General features: G+C 44.2%; 1 protein-coding gene across 2 annotated transcripts; it reads right to left on the bottom strand.

Annotated features, from left to right (window-relative positions):
* Positions 1-2,173: 2,173 nt before the first annotated feature.
* Positions 2,174-26,657, bottom strand: VLDLR (very low density lipoprotein receptor). 2 transcript variants are annotated; one of them, XM_050944272.1, is made up of 19 exons: positions 26,313-26,657; positions 15,893-16,012; positions 13,816-13,938; positions 12,594-12,716; positions 11,074-11,445; positions 10,634-10,756; positions 10,419-10,541; positions 9,770-9,889; positions 9,567-9,692; positions 8,751-8,922; positions 8,049-8,273; positions 7,615-7,733; positions 6,859-6,998; positions 6,366-6,507; positions 5,867-6,013; positions 4,292-4,381; positions 3,767-3,844; positions 3,036-3,208; positions 2,174-2,209 (listed from the first exon to the last, which is right to left on the bottom strand). In XM_050944272.1, exons 1-19 carry the CDS (start codon positions 26,389-26,391, stop codon positions 2,174-2,176), a joined length of 2,631 nt encoding a protein of 876 aa, XP_050800229.1. In that variant the 5' UTR covers positions 26,392-26,657. The 2 variants fall into 2 exon arrangements, with proteins under 2 accessions (XP_050800229.1, XP_050800230.1); XM_050944273.1 differs by lacking the exon at positions 4,292-4,381.
* Positions 26,658-26,898: the final 241 nt, after the last annotated feature.

Here is a 26,898-nt window from a genome sequence, read left to right on the forward strand (position 1 = left end):
CTACATGCACACTAGACACCCCTTATGGACAAGTTTCAAGCTTAGCTTTTCAATTAAGTGGCCTTGCTGAGCTATTTTTGCACAGAAGCCAATTTTAAGGGATGCTATTCAGAGGTCAGGCTACTTTGGCAGAATTTCAGGTTCAATGAAATCACATTAGAATTTGCCTGTATTTCCAGCTGCTCTTTGAAAAGCTAGATCACATATCCCCATACCAAAAATGGGGACTCCCCATACTGAACATGGTAACTGCCATATGTCACTTTAGGCCAAGTTTCTGCTGCAATTTTTGCTAGACAAAAATTAATACTGCCATGGGCTACATCATTTGAATGTCTTTGTCCTGAATCAAAAGTTGTAACAGGACAAATTACAGAGTTGATGGCTTTGCCCACAAAGTTGTTCAGAAGTTTGAGCTTTTGTATTTATATGTAGTAAACCTCCATCTATCTTTACCCAAGCAAGGCTATCCAAGCCAAATGAGTGTGATGCAAATGTGACATGGCACAAGTCCCACAGACCTTTTGAGCTGTAGAAAAGTATTACAGAGCTCAATATAACCACACTAGCTCAGGGCAACATGTGGCCTAACTTTGTGTTGCCTGCCAGGTTCTTTGGCTGCAATTTCCAGGATGCTAGAAGTCCTGGGGCACAGTGGGTGCTCAGCCAGGCTGCCTGCCATGGGTCCATATTGCTCCTGGCATGTCTGTGCCCCTTGGGGTGGGGAGGGGGCAGCAGGTACCCATGTGCTGCACCCCCAGCACTAGCCTCACAGCTCCCATTGGCTGGAAACTGGGCAATTGGGGGTGGTACTTGCAGTGTACTGAGACCTGCTTCCCCTGCGGCATGTAGCAACATGCCAGCAGCTGGATGCTTCTGGGAGTGGCATGGGACCATGGCAAGAAGCCTACCTGAGCATGCCACTGTGCTGCCAGCCAGGAGGTGCCTGTGGTAAGCACCTCTTGGCCAGAGCTTACCACACACCCCTTCCTGCACCCCAACCCCCTGCTCCTGGGGAGAATTCCCTTTGTACCTGGACTCTCCCAGACTATGTACCCCAATCCCCTACCCCAGTCTAGAGCACCCTCCTGCACCCAAACTCCCTCACCGAAAGCCCCCTCTCCATTAATAGGGTAGAAATTTAGAGCCTGGATGACTTATCAAATGTGTGGAGTGACCCCCACACTAGCTGCTATAAGCTGAGAGCATTGCTGTTTGCACCATACCTTAGGCTAAAACAGCAATGAAAGCCCTCAATGTGATGGATTTAAGGTAACTGATTTCTGGGAAAGTCAAATCTAGTTCTACAGTTAGGGCACAGTTCAGGATGGAACTGCTTTTGATCTATTACTTACATTGTAATTTTATGCATTCTGCTAATGCTGCAGAGATCTGGTAGATGTCTTAGCTATTGGGGTACTGCCAAAACAGATACTGGAAAGTTAGTTTAGATTAGCTTTCCCAATTTGAGTTTTAGGACAGAAAGAAGAGTATTTCCCCTTGCTTTAGGCTCACAGGAAAGGTGCCAAGATCCAAGTGACATATCTAGCTGGGACCCCCAAAACTGCTCTAATTCCATTTATAATAAGAGTCAAAGTGACTAGTCATGTGCAGTGAACATTTTAATTTTAGCATTTAACTTTACAGTGGTTTTGATAGAGCACGCATCCTCTGTACACCCCTAAGGTGTCTGAGGCAGGAAAGATTCACAATTTGTACAAAATTACATGTTTACAAATTTTTGGCAATTTATCTGAATAACCTGTTTTCTCCTATTGCCAGAGACCCAACCATTGAAAAAAGTTTGAAATATTTCAAATGTAAATTGTAAAGTGCTTAGTGATTGTTCAAGAATATTTACAAGTGGCCTATACAAATATGTACAGGTGGTACACTATAGCACAAGTTGTTCCTGGAATATGGCTTTCTATTGAAAGTGCTTTAAATAGTTGGTCAGTGGTAGTACTGACAAATTCAGGGTTACAGATAAATAGTAACCATCAAAAGCTGAATTGGACAGATATTTACAGAGTTCTGGTAATCTGTATAAGATATTTACACAAGCTTGCTCCACACATACAGAAGGCTTCATTTTTCCATCTTGGAAGAATCTTCAGCTACTTGCCTGTTACCATCCAAAAAGACTGTAGAACAAGAACACTCTAGTTGGCAATCAAGCTAGATCGTCATCTGTGCTTACAACTGATATCTGTATGGAAGGAGCAAATGTGTATTAAAAGCAAGTCTTGGGTTGCAAGAAAAAAAGTCTCATACTGCGCAAGATGTCCTTCCAGAGACTTCTACAGTTTGTATCTTTGCAAGATTGAGTTTTAGGTTTGTCTTTGGAAAGAGGCAAGCTAGAGCTGTGTTACATTAACGTAAAACATTCCTTTTAAAAGTGACATCTAAAGCATATTGCACTGCTACTACCAAACACTCAGTGATGAAGCCAGGCTTGCTGCTCTGCATGTTACTAGAACCACTTACCCTCCCATACCCCAAGAGTATGTAGGGCACTGGCCTCACTTCACCTGCCAATTAATACTGATAAAGGGACATTGTAAAGGGACCCCTGCTTAGAGTAACTAGCTTGGTGGCAAGCCATTCAAATGTATGGCAAACATCCCTGTTGCAGCCTTATATTTTGCAAGGCTCATTTGATAGAGCTGTAAGGTATTGAGCATGCTATGTACCAGGTATCCGCCAGGAATTCTACATGCTGCCTGGGCATGGTGGCAAGCCTGGTCTCAGCTGCCTAGAAAGTGGCATATCATAACTGCTGTGGCATTATTTTGCCATGTTCAGCCTAGTATTTTGGCTATGGGTCTTCCTTTGGTCTCCTACTGAAGTCTAGAAAGGAAATGATCTGCACTTCAGACCTGACAATGCCATCCAACTGTGTTATAGAAAGGTTGGCCAAGTTTGTCAGGAGTAACTACTTTAGAAACCAAGTCAATATTTTGCATCTTAGACTTCAACTAAGAGCATAATCTCCAACTGCCATTTTGACTCCCAAACCAAGCATCCATACTTACTGCAGGGTAAGTGTGTCCTACTGAACTGCTGTGTCTCCCAATATCAATAGTGAGATCTTCTTCAGTTGTTTTCAAGTAGACAGGATTGTCAAAATTCATGCTTTTCATATTCTTGTGTTGCCAGTTACGCCACATGAAGTAGCCACCTGCTGCTGCTGCCAGTGCCAGTAATACTGAAATAAAGAGAGAAGTTGTGAGCTAAGCCAAACTAGAAATCTTTTTAGCTGAATGTCAAACACAAAGTCCTGTAATAGTCCAGTTTTAATTCTTCTATATGTGCAAGCCATTGCCAGCCAGAAGTTTGTTCTCAACTAGTTTTTAGGACAGGCATGTGCTACTATATTTTTCCTAGTTGCATCCTTACTTACAATAAGACCAGTTACCATGCAGTGACTGTTGGAATATGATAGCAGATTATGTAGGTAGAGAAATAGAGTGATAATGCTCAAGACTTGAATGACTAGATCTTTACAAGTGCATGGTTCCTTTTGTATGGGATGTCACAAATGGAGTAATTTTAAATGGGCTTAGTTTCAACTCTAGCAGATTTAATGCCTCTTAAAACTGAGAGTGCCCCTAGCACTGATGTCACAGAATGTTACATCCTGCTTTTGGAAGCATCTTTATTTTGAGGAACTTATTTTCAGACTGGTCAATCCCTTGGAATGTTGAGTTAGACCCTACTGTAGGGTGGCTGGGTACATCAGAGCACTGCACCGAAGTACACTTACCCAGAGGAAGAATAGCCCAGGCAGCTGAAGTTCCTTTGGCAGAACTGACTTCTGACACTGCACTGCTGAAGTTGTGTCCTAGAAGAGGCATACATACAATTATTCACTGCTATGTTGGCTAAATTTAGCCCAAGGCTAGCAGCTTCCTCAGACCATAGTGAAGAATCGCCTCTTCTCTACTCATTGTTAGAGCTAGTGAGAAGTAAAGAATGAATTCAGAGCATGTAGCCCCTTAAGTACTCTTCCACTTTCTGCAGTTGCATGAAATTGCATTCCCTAGGGAAAAAGCCTGACTGGTAATTTTCATGGCCAACATGGGATGCTAGGCTATCACAAGAGGACACATGCTTGAACTAGCCTTAATACACTGCACTACTCACTTGCCTTTTAAGTTAGAGAACACATTCAGCTTTCACATGATAGCACAAACATGTGAAACCTGTGCATGCAAGTTGTCTGAAGCCAGTTTGTGTACCCTGCTCAGTCACTAATGCATGATTGAAAGTGAGTTATTGGGACCAATACCTCCAGGAACTGGTCCAACAGCTGGTGGTTTTTCTGTTGTGCTGGTATCTTTTGTCTCAGTGTAAGCCACAGTAGTTCCAGTACCTAGAACTGGTTATAAATCAAGAACCCAGTTAATCCTGAAGCTCTGAAATAACTTGCTATTAAGCTGTGGTTGTTAGTGTTTAGCAGATGGTAGAATGGTCATGCAGCTTTTAGATTTTACTGGACCAAGTTTGACTGAGGATGCGATAGGTTTACTCTGCTAGGAAGTTGCAATCTCAGCTGCTGGGTTTGTTTTTGCTCAGAAGTCTGATGCTTTGGGAAGTATGGTTGGACAGTTAAATATGCCTTTTACATAGAAGCCAATAGCTTGCATCAAAAGTTTGTTACTCCAGATTTAGAATACATCAGTTTTACTGTTAAAGCTTTGATACAGAAGTGAACCAGATTCCTGGTGTTTCACTACTTAGTGAAACATGTTCAAGTTTTATAGAGGCCTGTTGGTAGCTATCCAAAGCTGTAATATGTAAGCTAGGTAGGCACTGTTTGCCAGGACACTTAGAGTTTTTGCTCACTCCTCAGTGATTGCTGTTGAAATCAAGTCATACATGGATGGGTTTTTGGAGTGCTGATCACAGTGTGATATTCTGCTGGAGTTCATTAAGTAGCCATGCACCTGTTGTAAAGTGTGCTCTTGAACTAGTTTAAGTTCTTCTGGTCATTTAAGGAGCTACTATAGGAATTGTATTCCTGTACAGAGCTTTGCCTGCCATATAACTACAGTCTGAGGGCCACTCATTCAGTGAGTTAGACTAACTGGGCAGGAGATTGTTAACTCCTAACAGAGTAGGAGCGTATTCAACTTTGACACTTCCCTGCTATTGTCTGAAGCTTAAGTGAAGCCCCCACCCAAGCCTGTATCCATTAGAGTTTGATTAGTTACAGAAGTTGGAAGTTAGGCCAGTGGTTCTCAGCCAGAAGTACATGTACTCTGGAAGACCTTGATATACCTGGGGGTATGCAAACTCATCTAGCTAGCTGCCTAGTTTTACAGGCTTCATAAGAGCACTAGCAAAGTCAATACAAACTAAAATTTCTCCCCCACCCCCCTCTACAGAGAAAAAGCAATTTAGTAATTGTGTGCAGTGACCCTTCTCTTTTAGATCTGATTTTGTAGGCCATTAGTTTAAGTGAGGTGAAACATGCACTATGGACGATAACTCCTGGAGGGGTACAATAGACTGGAAAGGCTGAGAACCACTGAGTTAGGCAAGGTGTGGATGGCTCTGAAAGTTCCAGCTAACTCAGTCAGCACCCCCATCCCCATTCTGATGGAATGCACAAGGTCTGCTCACAGATATGGTGATGAATATGCAGAAGCCAGGCACAGACTTGCAGGTAATGCAATGATCATTGCAAGAGTTTGTATTTCAGTTAGATCACCACAGTTTAAGTCTCCACATAAATGTTACTCATGTGGGAACAGTAGAGCCTTAAGTTCTACAGTAATGCTCTAACCCGACAGTTAGTCTTGGTTGCGCAAGAGTCCCTCATTAGGTCCCCTCTACAGTAATTTCAGTTGTGTCACTTTACCTTTACATCTTAGGCCATCATCTTGCAGTTTGTATCCAGTAGGACACGTGCAGGCATATTTTGGAGAGTGGTCGTTTATCTGGGGAGCAGGCAGGCACAGATACTCACAGCCACCGTTCTTCATGGTCTCATCACACCAGTTTGTGCCTGTTGGCACAGTCAGTTTAAAAAAATCAGACTAGTGCTTTAGTCTTGCAGACAATTGTTTAGCATTGGTACATGGCAGAACATATACTGCTAGTCCATACATACCAGACAGTTTCTAGCCCATGGAATTCAAGCCACATTATACAGCTTTACTCTTTTCAGAAGACCTCTAAACAGCCCCCTGCACCATCACCTCTACTGTAGTGCTAGTTCTGCTTAGTGCTTTTTGGCCAGGTTGAGCTCATCTCCCACCTCACTCCCTTACAGGGGAGATTTAAGCTTCTTTAAGATCTACTTAATAGTAGCAAGGCAGAAGTTTAAGTCTAACATTGCCACAGTTTACATCTAGTACCTGAGGGTTGAACAAGCTCGTGATACACAATGATATCCTGAGCATCATTGAGGTTGTTCACTAGTGTAGCCAAGTCAGATCCTGTAAATTTATTGGCACCATAGACTGCTTCATTCTCTCCATCAATCCAGTAGACACGGTCCTAGAAGACAGTTATTGCATCCTATTATGGTTGGGACCAGTTTGGTTTGTCCACCACCAGGGATGGATAAATTCTCCCCTGTGCATGGTAACTGATTGAGTGCAAGTAATCTGAAGTATCTATGCAGTTCAGCTAGATTAGGATCACTCATGTTGCCTCAACCATAACATGAAGTTGTTAAACTTCATAACTAGCCTTAGAATACATTCAGCTTTGTATTTGCCACTCTGCTTCAGTAATCCCACTGCAGCAGCTTTTCTGCAGTCTATTAGAGTCTCTTGCTGTACCTTGCCCCTTCAAAGAGAGCCTACAGTCAGTTCCCTACTGGGATGCTTTGAGACTTATTCTCACCTCGAATATAGTTAGAGCAAGTGGATGAGCAAGAAACTCATTTGATTTTAACACAATCCTACGATCCTGGCCATTCAGATCCACACTGGACAGCATATGCAGCTTTGAATCAAGCCAGTAGAGGCGGCTTTTTACAAGATCTAGGAGGAGAGAAGTTGCATTTTAGCACATTGAATCTGACAAGCACTTGTGTTACCTGGAAAGCCTCACTATTCAGATTGCCTTTGAAGGTATTTAACTTGGGTTAATAAGAGCTGACAAATGCCATCTAGAGTGCATGTGCACCCAGCTTCCACTGGTAGGTTTCCTCAAGAAAAAATGCACTATTTATATGAGAAGGCAGCTGCATACCACAGCAGCACCTAGATTGATGTTCTCTGGATGGAGACAACAAATACTTGCCTTAATTATGGCACTACAATGGTACTCCATGTGTTGGTGCTACCTCATGAATGAGGTAGCATTTTATCTGCAAGCATCTGCCATGGTAAAACTACCATTAATGGGGAGAACACTTCAAAAGACTTTCAATTCTAAAATTGCCAGCTTTGGTCAAAAGCCAGTGGCAGAAGCTTGAATGCTTAGTGCCTAGAGGCCATGGCTGCATCCTATGGGTTCGATGCCTTCTCATTGTTACCATCCACAAGCTTTCCAGGGAGTCTTGACTTGCAAACTGAGATTTCTTGAAGATCTGATGTCTTTCAGAAGGACTGAAATTTTGGACTCCCAGGGAAATTTTGCAAAAACATGAAATACCTAGTGCAATTCCATTAGGCCACTGGATGTCTGTTGTCACCAGTTGCTGTCTACTGAGTCCATTCATTCCTGCCTTTTCTATTTTGGCTGGTTCACCCCAGTCAGACCAGTACATAAAGCTGTAAAGAATCAAGTCATTAGGCAGTCTGCAGTTAACTATATTGTAGTTTAAATTACTTTACATACAGAGTAGTATTGCTTCTTGCATGTTATTGTAGCTACAGGAAGGTCTAGACTTAATCTAGACACTGTTTGATACAAGACTGAGCCAAGCATCCTCCAGTGTGCTCAGCCTGTCACCTTCAAATGGTTATGTTCTGCCAGCCTGTTGCTAAACAGCTTTCAGCTTACTGCTTTGTAGTTTGCTTACTAATCTAGGTAAGTATAATGCCAAGTCATCTTGGTACTAGTCTGTTGTACAGTGTAATGCTCACCCAGAGAGAGGATCCACAGCTATGGAGGCTGGCTCTCTTAGGTCTGTATTAAAGAGAACCTTCCTTTTGGCACCATCAAGACTAGCCACTGAGATACTCTTTAAAGCTGAATCAGTCCAGTAGATGTTCTTGTAGATCCAATCAACAGCAATTGCTGCAGGACTGTGTACATTGCTTATGATTTTTAAGTGTTTGCCCACCTTGTCACGACTATCAAGTGAGGCACTGGAAGAGAAAAGATTAGATTTAGTCTTGTGTATGGTGGTTGAAACAGAAGAGATACTCCAGTAGCAGTCTGGAGTATGTGTACAAATCTTGAACATAAGGATTGTTAAGTAGCTAGCCTCAAAATTGAAAGATTTTAAACTAGACCCAAGATGCTCACTGCCTTTTGTTCAAAGTTTAGTTCAAATAAAAATGTCAGTCAGAACAGATGTCCTCAAATTGTGCTCATACTTTGGCTGCAACTCCAACTTCAGTACAGGGGTACATGCACAACTTAAGAGTATCCCACTGAATAGGAGTGGGATGACTTCAAGGCTATGGTTACTGAAATTAGGAATTTAGAGATTCAAGCTGTATGCAAGAATGCTTGTCTGACTTAAGTTAGAAAGTTTAGAAGTCTTTAGCCAGCCACTTTCAGAGCTACAACTTCAGGAGGACAAACACTTGATTAAAGTTTGAAGCAGGCAGGTTGTTTACCTGAAAATTGCTTTTTGGCTAAAGTCAGCCCAAAAGAGTTTATGCTCAGCAATATCAGCATCTAGAGCTATGGTGTTTCTTAGCTGCTCTACGAGCTGGAGGTATTCTTTCCTTTCCAGGCCAATCTTCCTGATGTCCCGACGATTAGTGAAAATCAGACATGGTTCTTTTCCTGGAAGTGAAGTTAGAAGTTACCTTCTATTCTAGTTGACAAACCATTCTTACTATATACCCTAGTATCATCCCAGATGTTTAGAAGCTTTGAGTACAGTGCTGATTGCACATGGTGACTGCTAGACTCCTGTTCTGAGATATTAGTAGGATCTTAGAGTATCAGCCTCCACTGGCTCCCCTATGCTTTCACACCAGCAATAAGTGCTTAGAGGGACAGGTCTCCTGCAGTTTATAGCTCAACCTGAAAGACTGCCAACTATTTTTCCCTTTGCCTCCAAATAGTGTTCTCAATATCCAAGATCACACCAGGATAGAGGTATTGTGCTCAATTAAGTGCTGCTAGAAGATTTCCTGTACCCTACAAAGAATGATGGTTCAAGTGACTTGTTGCAGTGAGGCCTTCAGCCTTTGTGCTCTTAACAGCACAAAGGCTGATTTAGTAAATCCTTGAACCCAATTCATTGGGCAGAGTTTAATCAATCCTCTAGTGTATTTACTATGGGGAAGTCATATACTGTAGGTCACCAGCCAGGTGCAGTAATTCTGGTATACCTTTGTTATAGCCTCTTCAGAAGCTACCTTTTCTTATATTTCTAACGCTTTTGGGCTCCTGATAAATTCAGTATTGGAAGTTGTGCTTACCTACTGCCTTGCACACTCCAGTAGCTAGATCCATTTGATAACCACGGCTACATTCACATTTGTAGCCTCCTTTTAAGTTAATACAGATTTGACTGCAGATCCCAGGATTCTGGCATTCATCAATATCTAAGAAAGACTGTAGAGTTAGTATTGAAACAATAAGACTAACTCATTTAGGGGCCAAGATGGTAGTAGATACTTGCCTCCACATGTTTTCCTGTTTATCAGTTCAAACCCAGCTGGGCAGTCACATTCATACCCAATAACTAGGTCTCTGCAGATATGAGAGCATCCACCATTGTTCACCAGGCATTCATTCAAGTCTGGAATACAGTTAAAGTTGCCACAACTGTTTCTGTATCTAATTGAAATCTCAGGCTGTTCATGCCCATCTACATTAGAAGGCTACTAGTTCTAGAATACACTAGAAATTCAAGTACTGGCCAACACTCCTTTTGGAACAGGCTTAGAGTCCTATAGGGCATGTTGGTGTTCATGTTATTGACATTAGATAGTTCTGCAAGTACATCAAGTGAACCAGCTGCAGACTTCAGCTAAGAGAAGCTCAGTGCTATTTGGAGCTAGGTTTCTGTACTATGTTTTACAGTTATCTGCAGCCTGGTTTGTGACTAGGCATAAAGCAGCCTACTAGTCACTTCAGTTATGTGCAAACTTAAGTTAAGATACAGGCAAGCCACTGCTCAGTTCTAACTAGAAGCAAGATCCTTTAATCTTTAACTAGCATCCCAAGCATAGAAAGTTACTTAGTGCAAGTGCCTTTTGTCTGATTCTTGCAGACAAGGCTCAGTCTCAAGCCTGTTGAGTGACATTCCAAGCAGGTGGCTCACTTACTGCATTCCTTCAAGGGTTCATCACTCCAGTCCCGGCAGTCTTGCTGCTGATTACACACTTTGCTGATGTCTATGCATTCCCCACTTCTGCACTTGAATTTGCCAGATCCAGTGCACTGATCAGCTGTCAGGATGAGGGAAAGGCCATTAGACAAAAATCTAGGAAATCCTATTATAAAGGAGGAGGAGAGTCTTGCTACTTAGTTCTGTTCTTACCACTTTTACAGTTGACCTCATCAGTTCCATCTAGACAGTCTCTTATACCATTACATTGCCTGCTACCATGGATACAATTCCCATCTTCACATCTGAACTGGTCTGGTCTACAAGTCCGGGAAGCTGAAAAGAAGTGCTGCAGAGTTAGAATCTTGACGGTCTTGGTGACTCAGTTACAGAAGTATTTGAAGCCTTAAGACATTTTGGGAGAGCCAGTGATTGAAAGATGGAAGAGGTAATGAGTTGGAATTTCACTCTTTTAAATATAAATATATGGAGATATGCCTCAGAGCTGGAAGGGACCCTGAAGGGCCATTGAGTCTAGCCCCCTACCTTCACTAGCAGGACCAACTACTGATTTTGCCCCAGATCCCTAGAGTGGCCCCCTCAGGATTGAACTCACAACCCTGGGTTTAGCAGGCCAATGCTCAGTTACTTACGGCAGTTTGTTTCATCACTTCCATCCTTGCAGTCCGGGTCTCCATCGCATCGCCACTTCTTGTGAATACATTCTCCTGAGCCACATTGTATTTCACTAGGAGAACACTTCACAGGATGGGCAGGCTGACGGCCACATTGCTCTAGAGATTCATCTGACTGGTCTGAACAGTCTGCATCATCATCACATACCCAGCTAATAGGGATACAGCTAGAACTTTTACATTGAAATTCATGTGCTCCACAAGTAGGTGGTGTGCAGTCCAGTTCATCACTACCATCACTGCAGTCATCTTGGCCATTACAGACAAAGTTTTTGGAGATGCATTGCCCACTGGAGCAAGTGAACTCTGCTGGGCTACAAGTTACATTGCCTGGTAAGAGAGGGAATTCAGTCAGTGTCAGGATTTTAGACCTATGACTGCACCATCTGGTTTTCTACACCAGGTTTTTAACTTCATTGACATAACTAGTTTACAAAAGGTAGCAGTGAAGATCACTTACGCAAGTATTTACTTCAGAAATTCCAGTCAGCCACTGCAGTCATTAGAACCATTGGCAGTCAGTTTGTTAGGTTCATTTCCCATATTTGGGAATTCTAGTAATCTATCCCAATGCAAGCCTTTACTCTGAAGCCTGGTATAGCATCTAAATCTTACACTTTTAGAGTATCAACTAGAAGGACATTGGTTTTAGAATGTGAGCTTTAGCACTGTGCCTTGCATCTTCAACCCAACAAAATACAGAGGATGTGCATTCAGTGCTACCAGCATGACATACATGGGTTGGTTCTTTAACATCTGAAAGGCAGTGGGGAAGAACAGGGAGGAAGTTCTGCTCTGCACACTTTGCAAGCACAGGCTGGGGAAAGCTAGATTTTAGTATCATCTTTGGTAACATCTATGTTAAGAAAAATAAGCTGCTGTCAATCTAGGGATAGAGCCCTTTTAGTACATGTTTAGAAGGTGGTAAATTAGTGTAGCAGCTAAAGCCATCTGCCATGAGGCTTTATAGAACAGCAGCTTTATGAAGTCCAAATGACAAGGGACTAGCTACATGAGTATTACAGTATTGAGTGGATCACCACTAAGCAAATGCCATTAGTTTTGCTCTCCAACGAACTGTATAATAGTATGGAGATATACAGGCTGCTAAGTAGTAGTCCAGTCTAGCTTTTCCCCAAATGTACTTGGCCTGAAGATGAACTAGCTGTGTAGAATAGCCAACCAGTGCTCTTGGAACTAAATTCTGTAAACTCAACTGGAGTTTGTTAGTATAGTCACATCATATAATCAAACACTACTCTTCCCAGTCCTGTAGCAAGTTCAACTGCATAAGTGACTTTTAAATTTGTCTGATATTAGACCCCTAGCAGCACTTACAAGTGTAGCATGACCAAAATGAACAAATTTTAAAGGCTAAGTTCCTCTAAGCAAAAACACGGCCTCCTAACATGAAATCTGAATTACAGTTTGAGTACCAACTACCAGGCTCTCTGCAGTGGCTGTGTTTCTTCCCTTACCACAATTCTCTTCATCTTCACCACTGTCACAGTCATTTTCACCATCACATTTCCAGGACAGAGGGATACACTGAGTTGATCGAGGACCACAGCTGATTTCATTTACCCGGCATGTTCTCATGTCTATTGAGGATTGAATTTGGGGAGACGGGTCAGTTTCAAGAGCTACTTAGGAGGTCTAGAGTTTAGGTTTTAAAGTTTCTACTGAAAGCAGTTTAGGATTCAGACTAGTGTTTAAATCCTGACATTACACTTTCACAAATAGCAAAGCTGCTGTAGGTTGACTGCTGTTGGCATGGACAGTGGAAAGTGAAATGTAGAGTCTGTTCTAATACTTTGACCATTTCTAATGGTCACTGAGAAGGGCTTTAGGTCTTTCTAGGAGAAGAATGGTTGTCTGGGCTATGGAGTTACAGGTTACCTTATGAATTATGCTGATGGTATTTCTGATGTCTATTTGTATGGCATGTGTAGTTATTTTAGATTTACTGTTTCATTCTCAGGGGAGGAGTGATACAGGGTAGGGTTAAGTTAGTTAAGAAGGCAGTTAAGGCTGCATGTGCAGTCACATGAAAGTTTTACTTGGTTTTTCCCCTTTGTTAATACTGTAGCAGTAGGTACATGAACTGACTTTCAGGTGCAGCCAGGGCTATGTGGTTCCCTTTAGAGTGCTGTATTCACAATCAAGAGGGTTAGAAACTGAGTTAAAGTCTCCTACTCTGGTTCCCAGAACTGAATTGGAGTCTACAGAATGCATCAATGGCAGGAGGACAAGGCAATTCCAGGACATGCTCAAACATCTTCAGACATTCTATTACAGATATCCCTGTTCCAGATTCCCTTTTATGTGGAAATGTAACAGCCTTAGTAGCCCACAGGTCTCCCTAGGATTACAAAGGTAATGGGGGCTTTATGCAGGTACTAAAAGATTAAAATTCGACACTGAAGTCTCTCCTGTTCCTGAGAGGATCATTTCTAACTCTGAAGACTGTTCCTTGAAGGGGCTTGCAAGTAGAGCTGAGAATACCCTAGTACCTTAAATCGAGGGTAGCTTGGGGAAAAGCTTGAGCAGCAGGTATAGGCAACTGATTGCTTAGAATAAGAGGCTAGTTTTAAACCTAGGAGTTATGATGACAGGCAACAAGATGGACAGTTTTTGATTGAAAGATTGTTTTCCTGCTCAGATTAATTTGATTGTCAGCACAGTGATAGGCTCACTTACGGCACAGTTCGGGGCTTTCATCAGATCCATCTTCACAGTCTGGGTCCCCATCACACTGCCACCTGTTAGGGACACACTGACCACTGCTGCACACAAAGTCAGATTCAGCGCAGGTCTTCTTTACTGCAAAGTAAGAGTTCCAGTATGTTTAAATATAATTATATCTTAACAGCTAATCTCCTAAAATGATTAAGGACCTTAGATGCCATGAGCATTTTACTGCAAGCCTAATGGATGTTTAGGATACTCTGTTATGAGTGAACTTCTGGAGAGTTGTACCAATTAATATGTTTGCTATGAGCAGTGAGATGTTTTTACAGCCTTCAAAGAATTGCCACTGTCGGGGGGAGGAATGAAGATAATGCTCAAAGCTGCTTTATAAAGCACTAATAGTTTGAGTATATTGGATGCAAAGAAAGTGGCCTTTTCAAAAAGTTAAGCTATTACAGACGCAAGACAAACATCTGCTTGTACCCATTTGTAAGATATTGCACAGGTACAGCAATCCAGCCAATATTTAGCCAACAATTCATGAGTTTTGAGTTGATCAGTGGACATTAGATTTAAGTCTGAAGTGTTAATACTTCAGCCTAATCTAGACTAACAGGCAAGAATTCTAAATTGTACACAAGGGGGAATTCAATAAAGTCTGACTGAATTAGAGTGGTTCTCACCTCTGCATTACAGCTTAAAGTGTATACACAAGTACTTAGCCTGGGTAGAAAGTAACAGCCTTTGGGTTTTTTTGCACTTCAACTTTTTGCTTTCAAGAGGCCAGCAAGAGAAGTCTAGTTTGGTAGTAAAGATGTTACCTTTGAACATCAGTTCCCATTTCCAGTTATGGGGAAGGTGAAGGAAGCTGCAATCTGTCAATATTTGTTTGACAGATATGGTACTATTGACATTAAGAATAGTCTGACCAAGATGTTTGCTAAAAAGTAGGTGTAGCAGAGATGTACAGCCACTGTAAAGTACATGTTTGCTGGCATATGAAATTTCACCTAATGTGGTGCTCTGACATTTAAAAAACTCTTGTTTTTGAAGAGCTAAATCTGCAATATAGATTACAGTGTTCCTCTTTTGCACAGGAAATTCAATTCAGTCCTTTAACAAATGCAAGTATTGTATTTAATTAGTGATTAGTCAACATGTGACTAGACATGCTGGAAATGGATACCGGGGGAATTTAATACTACCTGATGTGCTAGGTGAAAGGAAGTGGAGGCTGTAATCCATAATGTCACTAATATTAATCTATTATGATTTGTTATTTAGAAGAGTTGGTTTGACAAATTCTTGAAGGCAAAGTTGCACTGCAGGGGTAAACTGGTTTGAAGTAAAAATATGTAGCTAGTTCAGAGGTACACTGCAGGAGAAAAGCAAGCAACAGCATGCTAGCTAGTTTTTCCCCTTTTCAGCTCCATGTTTGTCAAGGGATTGCTGACAAAATGGTCTAGGACTGCACAGGCAGCTGTAAGGAGCTTGGACAGAAGGAAGCTGACCAGTTGTCAGTTTCCTTGTACAACTCTAAGAAAAGAAGATTGTCTCTGGACAATGAGAGCTATGGACCACCATTGCAGACATATTTGGAAAGAGGGGTAACCCTAAAGATAGCCTCATGGGGCAGCCAAATGAAGTACTTGATAGATTTTAAGCTGTTCAACCATCTAGGTAGATGTTTGTCAGAGACTGAGCTTTATGCTCAAATTTGTCACTGTCTTAAGTGATGTCTTTATAGCCATGGGAGGGGTCAACTACCTTGGACTAGACAGAACAAGTTTTGAGGTTCAGCTAGGGCACTATAGCTGCCTGGACTCAATCCTGCAGAAGCCTGAATGCAATTTTTCAAGCTACACCTGTGAGAGAATACACTATTCTTGAACAAGACCAAAATTGCATTAGATTTGGATCTCTTATAAGACCCTAGTTTGAGCCCATTGACTTCCTCCCTCTGCCTGGCTTACTCACCACTAGCCAGATATTAGCATTAGTGGAACTCTTCTCCTAAGTAAGACTGTTATGCCCCACCAATGGAGTTCTTACTCAAGGAAGACTTGGCAGTTGTACAAGGGCTTACCACAGGATCTTTCATCGCTACCATCAGAACAGTCTTCATCTCCATCACACTTCCATAACAGAGTTATACAGCGTCCATTACTGCACTGGAATTGAGATTCTTCACATTTTGCTCTTGCACCTTGAGGTAAGAAGGTCAGTTTAGTCAAGCTACTACAGGTACATTTTACTGTAGTCAGTTTAGCATTGGAAGCTGTTGCTCAAGATAGTGGGACAAGAACTGAATCCCTTGATTCACAAAGACTGTAGAGGTCATTAAGAATGCTTACTTGGTGTTCATTAGCAGCTAGATCAGTGGTTCTCCACCAAGGGTACATATACTCCCACGGGCACATCAACTCTAGGCATTTGCTTATTTTAGAACAGGCTACATAAAAGCACTAGCAAAGTCAGTACAAACTAAGATTCCATACAGCAATAGAAACCAGTCATTGTCTATGTGCTATACACTGAAATGCAAGTACAACATTTATATTCTAATTGATTTTATCATTAAATGGTAACAAGCAAGCAATTTGTCAGTAATAGTGTGCTGTGACACTTGTGTCTGATTTTGTAATTAGTTTAAGGGAGGTAAATTTGGAAGTATGCAAGACAGATACCTGAAAGGGGTACAACAGACTAAAGGTTGAGAGCCACTGGCTTTCATTGCTAATAGTGCATCATTTCAGGCCAGTGTGAAGTGTTATGAGACAAGGTGGACCCCACATTTGACTCAGGAATTTAGCGAAGAAGTTCACTGATATCAACTGAGTTGTCAAGAGGCCAGAGACTTAGAATGATGTCGTTATCGCTAAAGGACTGCAGTCTTTGCCTTGCAGTTTGCAAGGCAATACTTGCTTCAGGGATGTTTTAGATACAGGACACTTGGAAGAAAGCCTCTTTCTACTTGGAAGCAAAAGTAGGTAGTGTGTGGGAAAGATTACCTGCTCTGACTTCAAATGCAAGTGTCTCACTCTGCATCACTGATCTATACAATAGTTCTTTTCTTACAGTTTGGAAAATTTTATTAATTAGACTGTTTGGTCAAGTGTGGCATGGTGAGGTTTAGTGGATTGAAATCCACTAACCCTAGGAAGCTTCAAAAATGACTTGTCATATCCTGTGATGTTCTCCATGCCAGTATCTCATGTTACCTCACTCTATGGCAGAAATAGAGACTTTTTCCAAAACAAATCTGCCCCTGCAACAAGACTGACAGCTGTGGCATTCACACACTTGTGTTCTTCAGTTAGGTGCTTTAGAAAGGAGCCCAGCCTATTTATGTCTGTGACAGCATATGGAGGAAGGCTAGCTTTCAGCTCTGTTGTGGAAGTGAAGAGTTTCCTACTACATGGAAATTAAGGAGTCTGGCAATAGTATGCTAGTTATATACTCTGCTGGTTAGTAGAGCTTCAAATCTAGGGCAGCAGAACAAACTACTTTAAAAAAATCACTAGGTCTCCCAACTGTTGAGAGAAAGGCAACCCCCAAAATGCTTTAAAGGAAAAGCAGATAGTGTTAACACCAGTTAGAAAGATGAGCTATTACCAGGTCCCTGTAAGTTACATGTTTACATGACTACCACATCCTTTGTGACATTACCCCAGCATCAAGGAGTATAGTTCTGGACCCAAGTTCAATTTTAGCACATGTTCATGGCTAAGGAATAGGTGCACATCCTTTTCCCCATGCTTAGGATGAGGGGCATATGGTCTTAGTATTAGTTTACAGCACTCTTAAGTTTTAACCATAGAAGTTCAAGGATAGTGTTGGGCCTCATGCAGACCTTTTGTGCATGGGCAGCTCAGTTAGATTGCCTTTGTTTGGCACTGGTTTTAGTTAGAAGCGTGAAGTATTTGTCAATAGGATTTGAAGGCAGTACCTCAAAAATTAGAAGCCATTAGTTTTATTTTCTGCACTAGAATTGTTTGCGTTAGGGAAAGATGGGCACAAATGTATAGTTTGTTGCACTATTATGTATTCTGTTTGCAAGCTGGAATTGCTACAGCTTTCTGTACATGTTTCATAAGTAGGTTCCCCCCATACAACTTGTTCTATGGAAGCTGACTGACCTTATTCCTCATAGGATAATCACATTATGCCACAGGCACTGATATCAACCTAGTACCTGCTTCAGTACAGCAGCAGTCTCCCTAGCAGTTGCAAAAGCCTTGTCTTGTGTGCTCACATTTGTTTCTTAAGGTCTAGAGGAGCAACTATAGCATGATGCAAGAGTTTGTCTTCTCCCTTGTTTGTTGCATCATTTGACAAGTTATTTTATTGGCATCAAGGCTAGTAGAAGGCATCTATTCTTTAGCTTTTACAAGAAACCCCCACACCATTTGTTGTTTGCAATCTATTCTAGATGAGTGAACTACAAGCCGATATACAAAGTCTCTTCAATTATAGCACAAGAGCACAGTCAACTTGCTGACTTAGGCCAGGTCCAGACTAGAGCTTTAAATCGATTTTAAGAGCTCTAAATCGATTTAAAGCTGTAACCATCCACACTACAGAGTGCATAAAATCGATTTTAAGGGTCCCTAAAATCGATTTTGGAACTCCATCAAAACGAGAGGAGTAACCCCAAAATCGATTTTTTAAAATCGATTTTATGATAGTGTGGACGGCCATCGAAGTTAATGGCCTCCGGGACGTATCCCACAGTGCTCTAGTGGCCGCTCTACACAGGTAAAGGTACTCTTCTGCTGGCCAGGTAAACAGGAAAAGCCCCGGGAAGTTTGAAATTCCATTTCCTGCTTGCACAGCGTGGAGCTCTCAGCAGCAGAGAGAAGAATGCAGTCTCCTGAAAATAGGAAAAGAGCTCCAGCATGGAGCACACAGGAGTTACTCGATCTGATAGCTGTATGGGGAGAAGAGTCAGTGCTTTCAGAACTGCGCTCGAGCAGACGAAATGAGAAAACCTTTGAAAAAATTTCTAATGCCATGCGGGAGAGGGGACATACCAGGGACTCGTTACAGTGCCGAGTGAAAGTGAAAGAGCTCAGACAGGCGTATCAGAAGACCAAAGCAGCAAAGGGCAGGTCAGGCTCTGCCCCCAAAACATGCCGGTTCTACGACGAGCTTAACGCAATATTGGGGAACAGCGCAACGACGAACCCCCCCTTGTCTGTTGATTCAGAGGTGGGCGTTGTGATTCCTGCAACTACGGAAGATTTATTTGATGGCGATGATCAGTATGATGAGGACCAAGAGGAGGAGGCTCCAGCAGAGAGCACAGAGCATTTTATCCCCCCAAACAGCCAGGATCTTTTCCTCACCCTTACTGAGGTTCCCTGCCAGCCATCTCAAGGCAGTACTCCAGAAAATGAAGCTGAGGGACCATCCTCTGGTGAGTGTAATTTTTTTTACTAAAAGCTTCAGTTTAATGTAAGCCTTTTTTACTGGGTGCTTCAAATCACTACCTGTACTTAGAGTCACTGACCAAGTAGATTAAAAACCTTTCCTAAAACAGTGACCCATGAGGTGGTTTTTAGAAAAGTCTCCATTGTTACAGGGCGGACTCATCCTGCTTGTTCGGGGACCGCGAGAGCAAACCGCGGGAAGCTACTCTTCTTCCCTGCTTTGCTCTCGCGTTCCCCGAACAAGCAGGGCTCCTTGCCTGCGGTTTGCTGGGTGGTTCGGGGAACGCGAGAGCAAACCACGGGAAGCTACTCTTCTTCCCTGCTTTGCTCTCGCGTTCCCCGAACAAGCAGGGCTCCTTGCCTGCGGTTTGCTGGGTGGTTTGGGGAACGCGAGAGCAAACCAGGGAAGGAGAGTAGCTTGATTACCAGTACAATCTACTACAGGGATTACTAGCCATTATTAACTTACCATTTTCTCCGGACATGGTCTGTGTGCTCCCCTGACCTGCGTCTGAGCAGAACTCTCTGTCCTCAGCCACAAGCAATAAGTATTAAAGGAATCATAAGGTGACCTTTTGGTAAAGTAAAATGTTCAAGGTTCGGTAACAGGCACAGGTCAGTGAGGGGAGAGACTGTATGCATGGTTGTGTGAAATGTGTCTCTTATGATTCTTTTATCACTCTTTCCAAACCCCACCCCCCCACACACAGCTGCACATTTCTCCAGCCTCCCTCTCGCTTCTCATCTACGTGGGGGGGTATCATAAGAAGACTGAGGAAAAGGAGGACGCGTGAGGACATGTTCACCGAAATTATGGCAGTAACCCGTACAGAGAGAGCTCAGCAGGGAGAATGGAAGCAATTGGTCGCAAAGTACAGGGAGGCTGCCAGTGAACGCGAAGACAGGAGGGACCAACGCGAAGACAGGAGGGACGCCAAAAATGATGTCAGGTGGCAGGAAGATCAGCGCTGGCGAGCAGCAACTCTGGATCTTCTTCGTGATCAGACTGACATCCTCCGCGATATGCTGCAAGAGCTCCGTGGTTTCAGAATGCCCCTACAGCCCGTGTATAACCTCCCTCAGTACTCACCGTGTCCCACACCTTCCAGAACCAGGCGTGTAAGAACGCGTGGGGGAAGGCTCTCTGCACCAGCCCCCTCCACCGCTGCGGACACTCCAACCAGAAGGCTTTCATTAGATTGAAAAGCCCTTTGTGTCCTGTTTTTTCCCTCCTCTAATGATCCAAACTTCTACCATGGCACCTTTGCCTATTTTTTACTCTCAGGTCATGCTATTAAGTCAGTGTGACTGTAGATTGGTAATGAACTAAAGCAAGCAGCTTTGGAAAGCTGCACGGAAGCTAGTTATCAGCATCAGGATTTGACAATTGGGGATATGGGCAATACAGGGAAAACAAAGAAAGCAGCCATACCGTAACCTGGTCCATGAGAATTCTTGTTCTGTCTTCTCTGATGCACTTTCTTCTTTCAAACCTCCCTCCCCCTTCCTCCAAACCTCCCTCGCTCCGTCCCCCATAGAACAATGAGTTATGAAATTTCATGCACAGTATTGTAACAACAAACATTATGCTTGATTGATGAAAGGGTCTGATTTTAAATAAAGAACACAATTCTTGTAACAAATAGTAGTAACTTTATTTTCAATAAAAAAGCAGTTAAGGAAGGTTGCAGGTACTGTGCCTAGCAGCAGACGGAAGCAGCTAATGGTGGAGGTAGGTAATAATTGGGAAATACAGAAGTATATGTTTTCCAATGGACAGCTCTTGCAAGTAACCTAAGCAAGCAATTGAGGAATGCTGCAGGCAAAGTATCTTGCAGCAGCAACACCGCATAGACGGGGAGGGCAGCAATCAATTGAAAGGAAAATCAGCATTCAAACTGTACCCTGGCCCATGAGGAAGCTACTTTTCAGTGCTTCTCTGATGCGCACAGCATCCTGGTGAGATCTTCTAATTGCCCTGGTGTCCGGCTGCGCATAATCAGCGGCCAGGTGGTTTACCTCAGTCTCCCACCCCGCTATAAAGGCCTCCCCTTTGCTCTCACAGAGATTGTGGAGCACACAGCAAGCAGCAATGACAAAGGGGATATTGGTTTGGCTAAGATCTGAGCGAGTAAGAAGCGTTCGCCATCTCGCCTTAAGCCTGCCAAATGCACATTCTACCACCATTCTGCACTTGCTCAGCCTGTAATTAAACAACTCCTGAGCACTGTCAAGGCTGCCTGTGTATGGCTTCATTAGCCAGGGCATCAAGGGGTAGGCTGGGTCCCCAAGGATAACAATAGGCATTTGGACATCTCCAACTGTTATTCTCTGATCAGGGAAGTAGGTCCCTTGCTGCAGCCGTTTAAACAGTGTAGTGCTCCTGAAGACACGTGCGTCGTGAACCCTTCCTGGCCATCCCACGTGGATGTTGGTGAAACGTCCCTTGTGATCCACCAGGGCTTGCAGAACCATCGAAAAGTACCCCTTGCGGTTAATGTACTGGGCACCCTGGTGTTCCGGTGCCAAAATAGGGATGTGGGTTCCATCTATGGCCCCCCCACAGTTAGGGAATCCCATTGCAGCAAAGCCATCCACAATGGCCTGCACGTTTCCCAGAGTCACAACCTTTCGAAGCAGCAGCTTAATGATTGCTTTGGATACTTCCAGCACAGCAGCCCCCACAGTAGATTTGCCCACTCCAAATTGATTACCGACTGACCGGTAGCTGTCTGGCGTTGCAAGCTTCCATATGGCTATTGCCACTCGCTTTTCCACTGTGAGGGCTGCTCTCATCCTGGTATTATGCCGCTTCAGGACAGGAGAAAGCGAGTCACAAAGTTCAAAGAAAGTGCTCTTACGCATGCGAAAGTTCCGCAGCCACTGCGAATCGTCCCACACCTGCAGGACTATGCGGTCCCACCAGTCAGTGCTTGTTTCCCGTGCCCAAAAGCGGCGCGGAACGGGTAGAACCTCACCCGTAACCGTCAGGAGCTCCAACGTGCAGGGGCCCGGGGAGTCAGAAAACTCGTTCTCCAGTTCGTCATCGCTGTCGTCCCCGCATTCAAGCATTCTCTCTTGCATTTCTGCATCATGGGTCAGCAGTGATAGAACGAGAATGTGTGAATTATTTACAGCATTCGCGATCAAGGACAAGAGCAGACCTGGATCCATGCTTGCTGCAAAATGGCGTTTCCCTCACTGCAGCCAGTAAAAACAGCGCGAACTGACTGTGTGCCGTTTACAGGAAGGGGGGGGCTGTACCCAGAACCACCCAGGACGGGGACTTTGATCCCATCATGCACTGGGCTAGTAACCCATAATTCCAAAGGGCAGGGACCCGTGCAGGAACTGTGGGATAGGTACCCAGAGTGCAACGCTCAGGGAAAAGATGGACGCCAGGGAACATGGACGCTCAACATCGATGTAAGTAGCCCTAGTGTGGACGCGCAAAATCGATTTTATAAAGCCTGCTTTATAAAATCGATTTTAACAACATCGATTTTACCCTGTAGTGTGGACATGGGCCTAGTTAGCAGGAAGTCCACTGCATAACATGGGGTGGCCATCAACTTGCCACCAGGTGGTCCCAAAAGTACTGGCAGAACAAATTGGGTGAAGGCAAGTGCAAACTCACCTGCAGAACATCATGTTGTCAATGCATGCTGTGCTGCCAAATAGCCTACATTAGGAAGCCAATGTATTTCAAGTTTTGTATGCAACTTGTCTTTAACAGTTTAAGTATCTTTCATTGCTACAATGTCTGACAAGCAGATAGATCTAATCAAACTGATCTAGTTTGTCATGACATGACATTTTATAGAACATATTACAATAGTGAAATACCAGTTAGTTATATTGAACTGATTTAGTCAGATCTTTGCTATGATTATCCACTCCAGCCTTGCATGTCATGCAGAAGTTAACCAGCCAGTGGAGAGGGCAGGTAGTCAGAAGCAAACATGCTATTGTTTGGGGCAGATGAAGATAGTGACAGGTCATAATCTAGCATGAGATGAGTCCCAACACTAGACCTTTCATTCCCATGCCAAAATAGGATCATTCAAGAAAAACAAAGTTTAATACCACATTCAGAAAGCATGCCTAGTTGTAGATGCAACATCTACATAGAACACATTACTGCAACTCTAGTGACATCTGCATTATCTGCAAGTCTGCATTTATGCATTTAACTCCAGGGGAAATTTAATCACTTGGTACTTCAATTTAATCGCTACTGCAGCAGTTAATTTAAGTAATAGTACTAGTCTGTAGGAACAAGTAGTTAACCTTTACTATTTAAGGATGTGTTTTGTTCCAAAAGACTTCCAGGTTTAGGGCTCTGAACCAGCTACACAAAACAGCTGCTCTTCAAATGACTTTACATTAAGTTATTTTGGCACTAGAATAGGAATGGCCTACACCCCACAGAGGAGCCTTCAGATTACAGACACTAATGCATTTCTGTCTTTAGACTCAGAAGTACTTGCCTTTTGCCACACACAGGGGTAGTGTCAGAGCTATCCTTTACCTTGGATTTCTTCCTCCCCCTCCCGATTTGTTACATACTAGATACTGCTAGCTAATGCTTAGAGTTTGCATAGTACTTTGAGAATGGGTTCTGTGAAGTGCTGCAAGCAGTTAGCTAGCAACAGTAACCTAGAAGCAGAAGTTGCTGATTATATTGGGACATAGGCATGAAAGGGCAAGGTCACATCTTTAGTGTTTTGATGTTAAGTACTTCGAGATTACAGATTATTACCATCTGACTGACTCTGGATGCATGAGCCCCTTTACCTTATGGTTTGTTCATACCAGGAGGTCTATATTGACCAATAGTTCTTACCCACTGCTTTAGCTGGTTTCAGCCTAAGCCACTTCAGTTGTAGATGTACATAGCTACACCCCTTTATTTTTGGCATTTAGCAGTTTTCAAAAAGCTATTTCTAACATTACTGATTTTCACCCAGATTGTCCTTGCTGGGACCCAGCCCTTTCTAGACTCCCCACCAGACTCCAGCATGTCTGTTTCTTCTGCAGAGACAGCAGGGGAGTGAAACAGGCAAGGAGCTAGGTCCTGGCAAGTGAGAATGACTGGTACAGCAACAAGCCTGCAGAAAGCCAAAGCCTGCACCCATTAAATACTGCTCCTCCATCCTTCACAACCAGACAGCATCCCCTCCTGACCCCAGACCTTCAGCACAGCCCCAGGCAGGGGAAGCTGGCAGGGATGAGCTGAAGGATCCCACCCAACCATCTGCTTCTCTCCTAACCTGCTTCCCATCCAGGGCCTGTTGCTGCAGCAGCATTTAGGAGGCCTACATGGAACAGAAGTCTTCAGTTACTATATTGAGTATCCTCCTGTGATAGTCAGGCACTCCCCCTTTCTAGAGGGGAAACTTGTGACCCTCCCAAGTCTCTCTCCCACACACCTCAATTGGGAGCCTGCTGTGAGCAGAGGGGCTCAATGCTTCTGTTAAGGTCATGCTTTGTCAGTGATATCACTATTACACCACTCAAGATTAGAAAGAAATGCTGTTCATTATTACTTTGTATACAGTAGAGGGAGTATTACATGCTCTTCCCTTTATCTCTGGGAGCAGTTCTAGCTACTTCATGTTTTCTCTATGGCAAGGAGTTTGTCATATGAAGTGCTGATACTGACTAAGGAGATCTGCTTGGAGGTGTTGACTGTCCCTTTCCTGAAGTAAGGAGGACTGCCAGTGTCAGCAAGACCTCTGACAGTGTGGCATTTTAGAAAATGCCATGCTTTCTCCCAACTAACCCACCATTTCCCAATCCTAAAAATCTCAAGTTAGCTAGTACATGCAGCAGTTGCCAGACAGCAACAATGCAAGTCATCATAACAGGTGTGGTGAACCCTAATTGATAGTGGTTTTGATTTGATGTCTAGTTGGCTGACCAATACCAAGGTATCATTGCAAGTGTTAGCTTTTTGGTTTAGCAGCTATAGGCAGAACAGTTTAAAAAAGACTCACTTACATATGGGCATAAACACACTCAGGATAATTAAGTCTAAGTTGTTCTTTCAGGTTTGTGGCTATAAACTCAAAGTTCACTCCCTCCCCACAATGCCAACCAAAAAAGCATTTACACAAAAATAGCAACTGTAGTTGGCCTGAGCTAGGGCTAGTGTCACTAGCTGTTAGAGCAACACAGGAACCACTAGATAACTCCTGAAATATACTCATTCAGTATTTAGCTATACAGTATTGGATAGCTCATAGTGCACACTACAGTCTCCCTCTCCCCCACCCTGTATTATGCAAGCCCTTCAGCCTCTTTCCCCAAACATCCTACAGCTGGAATAAGGAGGCATCCAAGTATAATTAGCCCCTATTATTGTGACAAGTTCTGTGAACCTTACCATGCTTCTTGCAGGGACTGTAAGTAGAGTGAAACCCTGTAATGGGCTCTTACAAAACTCAAGTCGTTTCCTCAGCGTCTATTGTTTGGATGGCAAACTAATAAAGCTGTAGGGATTGGGGCCCACCTACCACCAATCCACGGCAAGTGGGGAAGTCCAGGTTTGACAGAGAATCATTCCCCCCTCCCCCACGTAGGAGAGGAGGGAGGGGTACTCCCCTCCATAAGCTATTCCTCTGCCCAGGTCTTCAGGCCACAGGGCTCCGACTTTCCCATGCTCCTGCACGCTCAGGAGAGACAGGATCCGTGCTTGTTACTGAGCTGCGGCGCTATGGAGGAGGAGCAGTTCCTCCACCACTTTCCCTGCGCGGCCCTCCCCCCGAAACACGGCTCGTCACGAGCCTGCCTGAGCGCGCCCTGCTCTCCTCCAGTGGGACCCTCTGGCTGCAGCAGCTCAGTAACCTACGTGCAGTTTGACTGGAGGCAGGATTCCCCAGCACGCGCCGGGGGTGGGGAAAGGAACTAAATCCCCATTGTCCCCGCAGAGGTGCCTCACGTGAAAATGGGCTTGGTGTCAATTCAACAGCACGCGCCCACCCCCTACCGGCCCGGCTGCAGGGCCGAGACACAGGGGAGGGAGCAGGGACACCACATACGAACGCCCCGAGCCCCACGATCGCTACTCACCTTGCACAGAGCCGCGCTCGACCAGCAGCCAGCAGAGCGTCGCCAGGAGCCAGAGCCCCCGGAGCGAGAACGTGCCCATACTGTGCAGCAGCTGCTGCGCGCACAACAAGTTAGCAGCCTCCGCGGAGGTGGGGCGGGGGGAGCTCCCCTATTTTCGGCACCTTGCCCGGCCGCCTGCAGGGAAGACAGCTCCGGCTGGAAGGAGGGGAGCACGCACACCGGCCCAGGCTAGTGGGGAGTAGCGAGCCAGAGACATGCACAAGGGGGAGGGTGTCCCCACGACGCTTTTATACGAACCGCCCAGCTCCTGTGTGCGGCGGCCGCCGGTGACTCACGAGGGCCCCCGCCGGCCGCTGGTTGGCTCTCGAGCGCCTCCAATCCCCGCCGCCTGCCCTAATTTCCTGATCCACGCAACCTGCCGATCGCAGCTGTGCGCCCTCCTCCATCCCGCCGGGCGCTGCTGCTGGGCAAGGCAGGGGCACGGCCGCACAGGTGAAGCTGCTGCGAGCTGTTGGCAGCACCTGTGCGCGAGCGGCTGGCGCAGTAAGTAGTGACTTTCCGCCAAGGGGCTTCCTAGGGGGCGGCC

The sequence above is a fragment of the Gopherus flavomarginatus genome, chromosome 3, assembly GCF_025201925.1.
Source record: "Gopherus flavomarginatus isolate rGopFla2 chromosome 3, rGopFla2.mat.asm, whole genome shotgun sequence".
Lineage (NCBI taxonomy): Eukaryota > Metazoa > Chordata > Testudines > Testudinidae > Gopherus > Gopherus flavomarginatus.

Coding starts and splice junctions, on each gene's coding strand:
- VLDLR (XM_050944272.1), bottom strand. CDS start 26,391: ATGGGCACGTTCTCGCTCCGGGGGCTCTGGCTCCTGGCGACGCTCTGC. Junction 9,890..10,418: donor TGAACCCTTGAAGGAATGCA/GTAAGTGAGCCA, acceptor ACTGTATTCCAG/ACTTGAATGAATGCCTGGTG. Junction 6,999..7,614: donor GCCTAATGGAATTGCACTAG/GTATTTCATGTT, acceptor CTCTCCTCCTAG/ATCTTGTAAAAAGCCGCCTC.